Source organism: Cherax quadricarinatus, chromosome 2 (assembly GCF_038502225.1).
Source record: "Cherax quadricarinatus isolate ZL_2023a chromosome 2, ASM3850222v1, whole genome shotgun sequence".
Lineage (NCBI taxonomy): Eukaryota > Metazoa > Arthropoda > Malacostraca > Decapoda > Parastacidae > Cherax > Cherax quadricarinatus.
In genome coordinates, this window is record NC_091293.1 from 18,863,219 (window position 1) to 18,873,218 (window position 10,000).

At 36.7% G+C, this 10,000-nt stretch overlaps 1 protein-coding gene across 1 annotated transcript in view; it reads left to right on the forward strand.

Annotated features, from left to right (window-relative positions):
- Window positions 1-10,000, forward strand: part of LOC128688152 (organic cation transporter protein) — a 655,980-nt gene that overhangs the window by 376,485 nt on the left and 269,495 nt on the right. The window contains exon 6 of the mRNA XM_070087495.1: window positions 8,725-8,828. Coding sequence (XP_069943596.1) covers window positions 8,725-8,828 — 104 coding nt within the window. The remainder of the gene's footprint in view (window positions 1-8,724; window positions 8,829-10,000) is intronic.

Consider the following 10,000-nt stretch of genomic DNA (forward strand, 5'->3'; position numbering starts at 1 on the left):
AAGCCTAGAGAACAAATGAATTTGACAGTTAAATATAGGAGAGTATTTGTTTGGTTTTGTATAGAAAATCTTTGGTGAGCGTCTCCCACTGTTGAGTGCTGATGGGTTCGTATGTAGATTGATCATTCAAAAGGTCCATCATTTTAGTGTTGTAGTCACTGGTGTTGAGTATGACGACTCCACCTCCTTTGTCGGCGGTGGTGACGATAATGTTGGGGTCGTTGGCGAGGTCCTTAAGGGCAGTGATGTATCGTCTAGGAAGATTAGAAGAAGAAGGTTCACATAAAGCTGCAGTGAGAAGGCCCTGTATATAACCCTTCTGGAAGTTGCTGTCATTGTGTCTATGGTTCCTGGTAACTAGATTGAGTTGATAGTTAGGTTTGCGTATGTTGGTGGTAAATTTGAGTCCCAGACTCAGTGCTTGTTTTTCGTAGTAGGTTAAGGTGCGTGACGATAAGTTGTTTATCAGGGATTCGCGTCCCATTTCCTTCCATCGACTGTTGGTGCAGAGGTACTGAAGTTTGCGATTGAGTTTGATCTTCTGTTGAAGGTTGGCTGTGGTGACTGTGCTGAGAATATGCTCAGCAGTGTGTTGGTCAATCTTAAGATTGGTCCTCATATTCCTAGCAGTTTCAAAGGTTTCCTTAGCGATGTTAGAAAGTTCTTCGGCACATTCAGTTAAGTAAGCTTGGGTAGCTGGAGAGAAGGGGTGCTTGGAGTTGGAGAGTTGTGCGGGAGTAGACTTAGGGATCACCTTCTCTGCCAGGCAATCTTGTAGGAAGTTGTGTCTGTTGCGATAGCTGTGAGCACGAAGAGCAAGGCTCAACGCAGTTGAACTGGCGATCCAGTTTACACTAGAAGAAGAGTCCTATGACAAGCTACCTTTCCTCGACGTCCTCATTCACAAAGTAGACAACAACCTAAGATTTCAAGTTTATGGGAAACCCACCAATAAAAATGATCTCACTTCTATTCCAGTCAAGATACCAAGACCAAAAGAGGCATCATCATCGGGTTTTTCCTAAGAGCATACCGAATTTGCAGTCCTGAGTTTCTTGGCGAGGAATGTACATATATTCACCAAACATTTACTGAATTACATTTTCCTTCTTTTTTCATCAAAGACTGCAAGAAAAGAGCTCTTCAGATCATTAATTCTTCAAGCATCAACACCACTCCCAACAAAGTTATAATTCTTCCCAACAGCCAGGTTGCACTGAACGTCTCAAAAGTACTTTCACAAGCTAACACCAGAGTCGCCATCGCTTCTAGCACTTCAATAAGGGATCTAACCAGGACACAATCCAAGCACCACGAACCAGTCAATGCAGGAGTTTACACTATTCCCTGTGGAGACTGTGACAAGATTTACGTAGGTGAAACAGCAAGAAACTTCGACACCCGCCTCAATGAACACATTTACGCATGTAGGAACGATAACTTGAACAACGCCTGTGTACAACACCGAAATTCCACCAATCATCTCATGAAATTCAGAGACGCCCAATTAGTGATCAAAGAAACTAATTTCCGCAGACGCAAGTGCCTCGAATCAGCACTGATCGCTGTTTCGAATACAATTAAACAAAACAACGGCAGCTTCACCATCTCCGAAGTCTTAGCAAGAATCCTCCTGAAAACAGTAAACCCTGCCATCACTTAGTCTCCTGTTATAGCACATTGCCTCTTTCCAGTCTATATTTGTCCAACCTATTTTTATGTTACCCAAGTAATAGCTTTTATATCCTTTTACTCTTGTACGAATTAATTGCTCTATCATATTGTATTACTTTTGTCACTACCACTACTACTACTACTACTACCACTAGTGAACATCGAAATGTTACCTCACTAGTATTGCACCTCACTCTGAGCCTTTATATACCCTCTGTGTCCATGTATTGTTTGTAATGGCTTGATAAAGCTCCTGGAGAGCGAAACGTTGCCACAATAAATGTCACATTAGTTGCACTTGTGTCCTTTTACTTTACATCAAACAGTCATTTAAACTAGGTACATTTTTGTTACTTCTGGCACTACAATTAAACACAATCCACAGAGGAGTGGTCTTAGAATCCTTCTTCACTCCGTAATGTGGCAAATAGTGACCATAAATTTTGGCTTGCTCAGGAGGTACCTCTTCCATAAATTTATTAATTAATTGTTCAGTAATTATATCATTATAGGCAGTCAACGATTCTTCTGTCTTACTCAGTTCGCGGAGCTGAGCCTTTAATTGTCCATATGCCATTCTGTAATTAGTGGACAATTCTGGATGGTTCAGTCTCCACGTAAGTTGTACCCAGTATTGTCCAGATTCAAATTTTACATCTCTCAGGTACTGTTCCTGAATAAAAGAATCGTCTGGACTTTCTTCATTTACATTTATTCCAATGCTGTCTAATTCCCACAATTTAAGCACTGGCTCAACACCATCCTCTATGGAAGAATTATACTGGGGTACGATTTCATGAGTAAGACACACAGTTATGGTATTTGTAGTTTCCTCTAGTCATGAATTATTATTACGAGGAATCCTACCATACATTACATGGCCTCCTGCAGTCTTCAAAAGGGTGACACCACATTTCTTTACCATACCCTTTACAAAGGAGGCATAATAGTCACTACCTATCAAAATATTTATTGGGCCTATAGAATCATCATTTACACCAGAAGATGCTAAATTTACATTATGTAAAAGTCTTTCTGTAGCTTTACTAAGCCCTACTGTAGATATTTTCTCTGGAAGTCTATCTACAGTTACTGCATTAACACGTTTTTTCTCATTGCCCAACCTGACAGTTACATAAACAGTGTCATACAATTGAGCTCTTTTATCTGAGAGAAAACCAGATAATTTTAGAGTTGTAGGATCTCCCATTTGTACTTTCATCCCATCAAGACATTTACGTTTAATGAAAGTACGTTGGGATCACTGGTCTATTAAGTTACATTTTGTGATTTATGCCTTTTATCATCAATTTTTACCTGTAACACAGGTAAGGCTACTTCAGCAAAACCATCATTATTAACATTCGCAGCAATTTTTACATTAGCCACTGTTGTGTCAGGATTGTCAACATTATCATTATTATCAACATTATCATATAGACCCTTACACATGACTATATGGTGTCTTCCTTTGTGACATTAATAACAGTTGTTTAATTTGGCATAACAATCCTTTACATTGTGATTACCTAAACACCTGACACATCTGTCAAGTTACTCCAAGCTTTCAACTTTGTCATTCCATGAATTGTATGCATTGCAATTCTTAGAAAAGACAATCTCTCTTTTCTTTGACTGGTGTCTTATTAACCGGGCTACTCTTAGGAGGGTACTTATTCTTCTTACCTTGTGGAGAATCATTATTTCTGATTCCTATTACTTGATATGTACCTATGCAACTCTTATTAGTAGATGAATTCTGATTATTAACATTGGGATAATTTTTCCCTTTGTGAAACTTGACAGAGTTATTATGTGTTGCATCTTTAAAATGAGTTCGTTGGCTGGTCTGCAACTGAACAATTAATTCTTGCAGACCTAATCTTATTTCCTTCGGACCAAAATAACCTTTGTGATAATTGTTTGAGAGCTATTCACGGGTTTTACAACTTAATTTATTCTGTACAATGGTACTCAGTAACCAGTCTGATTCCTTCAGATTATATTTATTACTTAAAGTTTTGAGAGTGCTCTCCAGTTTAACTCTGAACTGCTGTAAACCTTTGTAAGTGTGATCTGGAGTTTTTAAATTAACAGTGATATTCACTAGATCCAACCTACTTTGTTCTATATTACCATAAGTGACCTTCAACAAATCAACTGCTTCCTTGTAAGAGTCATCTACATTGGTAGAGGCTTGTATGAGTATGTGAGCATCTCCTCTTTCCTGTCCTTTGAGGTAAAACAATTTAGATCACTCCTATCGTGCACAACTGCTTTAAAAATTGACCAGAATTCCTCCCAATTTTCTCCAGGATTAAATACAGGTAAACATAATTCTGGAAGTTTTGGCAAAGACATCTTATTTGTTGGAATAGATTGATTAACTGCCTGGTTTACACCTTTTAATTTATTCAAAGCCTGACTTTTGCAAGAAATATTTTTTTCTTCTAATTCATAATATTGGTTAATCATAAGATCCATTTCTGTCTCGTCTGCACAATTTACTAACAAATCTCCTTCATATTTTTATAATATAATTTGTATGAATCATATCTATTACCTAAAGCATCTAAATACAATTTTAAATCATCAGTATTCAAAGTTTCTTGATTCATTAATTCCAAACATTTATTGTATGCCTTTGTTACATGACCCTTTCTAGCCTGCAATGATGATTTTTTTGCTCTAAATTCCATGTGTTTGTCGTCTACATTAATTTCCTCATTTTCACCCATGGTGCAATGTATTAAATTCAATTTAATTAATAACACTGATTATGTACTTAATTATGCACTTTATAAAGATAAATATTACAATTTACCTTGAATAAATCCTAGCTACTTGAACTTAGCAAAATTATTATTGTAGTAATTATAATCCACTACACATTAAGTAAATTTGTGAACTTAACATCCATCTCCTTCTGTCATTTCACATATAATTATTAAGTAATTAATTCACTAATTAATGACTTCACTAATTACATACAGTTCGATGAAGGACCAATGGCCAAAGTAATTGGAAAATTAAATTTACCTGGATGTAACTCATAAGTTACATACCAGTAAATGGTAACTAAGATAATTATTCTTTATCAAGGTTACAGATACAAGTAGGAATTTTAGGACACCTAGGTCGCAAAAAAATGTCCTTCGATACCTACTACTGTCATATCCACAAGTCACTCTGGACCTATATTAATTTCATATGAAATATACATCACCAGAAATTCTGGTAAACCATTAATACAAATATGTGGACTGTATATTAAAATTAATAAATGATTACATATACACATTTATGTAACAGAAGGAGAATTTATAATCATAACACTCACCAATTTGTCTGGAGATTACTTGGCGTATCATACACAAACCCCCTGCCTAAAATTATGAAGAAAATACTGGCCAGAATTTCAACATAAAATAGACATGACTTAGTTGGGTTCCATGGTTGTCCTGTCTATTCGACTTCTCAAGTTATGCAGGACTGCAATTCCAACAATTTCTGCTCCTATTTCGGAAGTTTCAATCACAATTTAACTTTCAGAGCGACGAAATTTATGCACATTTCACTAGCGTGCTTTTACCCCATTCAAAACAATGGCGTCTCTTCCCCAGCAACGCTCACCCATTTCGCTGGTTCTTTATTTATTTACAAATTACTTTTTATTACCTACAATATATTCCATCAATTTACATACAAAAACACTGTATTTTCGGAAAATATACAGTATTTTCCACAGGATATATGCTGAATGTGAAAATGAAATTCAGGAATACAATCGAGGAGAATACCTAGAAATTTAACCTTAGTGTGTCTTATTATAAGGGAACCATTTATTGATCTGTTAAGTTGGATATTTAAAGCTCTGTTTCCTAAGAGCATGAAGTATGTCTTGTTTATGTTGAGAGTTTGTTGGTCTTCATCCAGTTACGTATATATATTTAGCAGCCCGTTGTTTACAATGTCTCTAAGTATAGCTGGGTTTGAGTGGGAGTAGACATAAGTAGTGTCATCTGCGAATATAACTGGTTTAAGGAGTTGAGATGCACTGGGGAGATCATAGATGTAGATGAGGAAGAGGAGTGGAAATAGGACACTACCTTGGGGCAGTGAGGGTAAATTTTTAGGTCTTCACCTTGACTGTAATCTTAAATTTCATTCAAACATCTAGCATATATCCAAGAAAATTTCTAATCAGTAGGCATCCTTTCCAAGATACGATACTATATACTCCAAACGACACTCCTTAACCTATAGCACTTTAATATATCTTTACCTCACCTATGGTATTTGTGTCTGGGGATCAACCACAGCCAACCACCTTAAACCTTGAATAACCCAACAAAATCTGCTGTGCTGATGATCACCAATTCCTGTGTCAGACACCACACACACAACTTTTCGAAAGTGGTTGATGAAAATGAAAATGTTATTTCCTTGCAAAGTTACAATGTGTGGTTTACATATCACAAAATATTAATTACAAAGAAAAGCACTAGCATGCCTAGGTATTTCAGGCAGACTGACTAGTACTCTATATTGACACAGGTTATAGAACAGTACATTTTAATGTTCATTAATGCATATTGATATGAAAGTTAGGTAATTAAAAAGTTTATCATTAATAAGATTGATAATAGTGAGGTAGTTCAAAATATATACTGTATCAGTATTACCATTAGTAAATTTAGTAATAGGAATGGTTTTATCTCGGCATGATACACTTTCCATAATAGCTCGTATATTGGCAGAGTATTTCAGACAAACTTAGGACTAACTTTATATTAATTAAGCAATAACTATTAGGAATTTTATGTTTACAGTCATTTGGAAGAGTGTAAGTGTAAAACTGGGATGTGTTCATGATACAGAAAATGGCACGTGTGGTTTTCACATAGCTGATGTTGGGGTGAGTTTGGGAGCTTAGGTGTTTTTTAATGGTAATTTTGAAAATGGTGATTGAGTCTGCGGTTCTAGAGATTTCGGGCAGGAAGTTCCAGATTTTAGGCTCTTTTATGTACGTTGAGTTTTTGAAGAGATTTAGTCGTGTCTTCCTTTGCGGATGACACCCGGATCATCGAAGACACTGCGAGACTCCAAGCAAACATCAACCAAATCTTCGAATGGGCCACTCAAAACAATATGAAGTTCAACGAGGAGAAATTTCAAATACTCAGATATGAAAAACTTGAAGATATTAAAAATGTGTCAGGATATACGACAAATTCTAACCATACAATAGAGCGGAAAAGTAATGTGAAGGGCCTGGGAGTGATATTGTCAGAGGATCTCACCTTCAAAGACCACAACACTGTATCTTCCTCATCCACTAGGAAAATGAAAGGATGGATAATGAGAACCTTCAAAACTAGGGACGCCAAGCACATGATGATTCTCTTCAAATTGCTTGTGCTCTCTAGGCTGGAATACTGCTGTACACTAAAAGCCCCCTTCAAGGCTGGCAACATTGCAGACCTGGAGAGTGTACAAAGAACTTTCACGGCACACATAAGTGTGATAAGGCACCTAAAATACTGGGAAGAGTTGAAGGCCCTTGATCTGTATTCCCTGGAACGCAGGAGAGAGAGATGCATGATAATATACACTTGGAAGGTCCTGGAGGGATTGGTACCAAACCTGCATACGAAACTCACTCCCTATGAAAGCAAAAGACTCGGCAGGAGATGTAACCATCCCCCGGTGAAAAGCAGGGGGGCTATGAGTACACTGAGAGACAACACAATAAGTGTCCGGGGCCCAAGACTGTTCAACTGCCTCCAAGCATACATAAGGGGGATTGTCAATAGACCCCTGGATGTCTTCAAGAAGGCACTGGACAGACACCTAAAGTCAGTACCTGACCAACCGGGCCGTGGTTCGTACGTCAGCTTTCGTGTGGCTAGCAGTAACGGCCTGGTTGATCAGACCCTGATCCACCATGAGGCCTGGTCTAAGGCAGGGCCGCGGGGGCGTTGACCCCCGAAACCCTCTCCAGGTAAACTCCAGGACACGAGGAATGTCATAGATATTTTGTGTCTGGTATTACATCTACGGTCTTGTTGCAAGTGTCAAGAAAGTGTTTTTGCTCTGGATTATTATTAGAATTTATGGTTCTGTAAATGTAGATTGCACAGTAGTAAATAAAATAAAATAAAATAAAATTTTATTTATTTGTTAAAGTTACAATGTGTGTTTACATTTCATAATTTGATTGATACAAAGAGAACCACTATCATAGACTACTTAATTGTAGACAGGTAAAGAATGGTGGAATACAAACTTTCAATATCTTTCTCTCATTAATATGAGTTAGTACAATTCATGATATAAATATACTTTTTAAGTTTGTAATAATGGCTTAATAGTTAAGGGATAATAAAATATTTGGGAGAGTTGCTTTAAATTTGGTTAGAGTTCAGGTGTCTTTGATGAGTCAGAGGGTGTCTAGCAGTGGATTGTGCAATAATTCTTACTGCAGCTTTTTGTTGGACTATTATTGGCTTTAGGTGTGTTGCTGCTGTTGATCCCCAGGCACAAACAGCATGGGTGAGGTAGGGATAGATGAGTGAAGAGTAGAGTATTAGTAGGGCTGATTGTGGTACATAATCACGTATCTTTGAGAGGATCACAACTGTTTTGCATTTTTTTTGTTATGTGTTAGATGTGGGTGTTGAATTTCAAGGTGCAGACCATCCAAAAATTTGCCTTCATTATATTTAGCAATAAGAGTGTTGTCAATCATAATGTTCAGTTGGGCATCACCAGTTCTGCTTCCAAACATAATATAGAAGGTTTTGTCAGCATTAAGTTTAAATTTATTGGCAGTCATCAAGTTCGATATTTTTACTCTCTCCAGGTAAACTCCAGGTAATTCTTATCTTGTCTAGACTTGAGTAGTTTTTAAGTACTAGGATTAGTCTGCCTGAAATGCCCCAGCATGATGGTGACTTTCTTTGTACTTAACAAATCAAAATTCTGATTACACATTTTATCCTATACAAAGAAATAAAATCCTTATATTTACTGTGTATTTGTGTGCAGTGGGACCTGGTGTGTGAGCGACGACCTCTCTACTCCACCACCTTCTCTGCCTCCCACTCCATCCGCTTCATCAGCTCTGTGTTCCAGGGACACCTCCTTGACACGTCAGTACTTATATGCTCATTTTTCACTAACATATTATTAACTGAAGAAGTAAAGAAATATATTTTTGCTGTATCCTGTATGCCTTCCCAGCCTGTTCTTTTTTTTAAGTGTATCAAGTGATGATAATCTTTTCTGATATGGAACACTTATGCTTGCTAGGTTAAGTTTGTTCATTGCTCACCAAGGTAATGAAGAAATTTAAATAGTTGTACAGTATTATGGTAGCAGATTAGAAACAAAGGTGATATGAATAGAAAAGACCTGGAAAACACAAAAATACTGGGTTCAAGATAAATTCATTAAGGCTTTAGAAATCATGTTTCTAACTAAAATGAACATTTTATCCCGATTGTTGAAACAGTAGACTTACTAAGTAACTTATTGACTTAGGTCAAACCTAGCCAGCAAAACTAACAGTGAAACTACCTCACTACTAGTTACTCAAGTTCTTTATACCAATATCCAGCTAATCCTACAGAGGTAATTTCAATAATAAATTTGATGACATTGATGTAGAGAATAAGATAACTACTCATGTGCTGACACTTACCATTGTAACATTGTTCAGCAAATCTACAGAAATCAAAACTTTCCCTAACGTACTTAAGCTAACAAGGGTTATGCCAGTCTACGAAGGTGGAGACCCAACACTAATATATATATAAATGTATTCATGACTAAAAAAAATATTCTTAACCTTGCCACTTTGGTTTTAGGTCAGGAAGAAGTATGAAAGATGCAGCAGTAAAATTGTTTGGCTCAGTCTATTATTCTCTAGATAATAATAAATATCCAAATGGCCTTTTAATTGTTGTAAGAAAAGTTACTGACACAGTAGTTTACAACATCCTGCTGTTTTATGTAGAACATTATGGGATCAGAAGCCATGCTTTATCATACATAAAGTCCAACTTTAATGAAAGACACCAACATGTCACCAGTCAAAAAATTAATTAAAATTGTTTATTTCCAGAAGGTACGATGTACAGTTGTTATAAAAATAGGTGACATGTTTTATAGACTTACTGAAGCTCCAGGTTACCCAGAATATAACTTGGGGCTCCAGCATCCAAAACTATTATTTCTCATTTACATTGATCTACTTAATGCTCAGAAGAGTTTAAACCAGACTTGCTTCCAGATAACATAAGAATATAAGAAAGAAGGAACA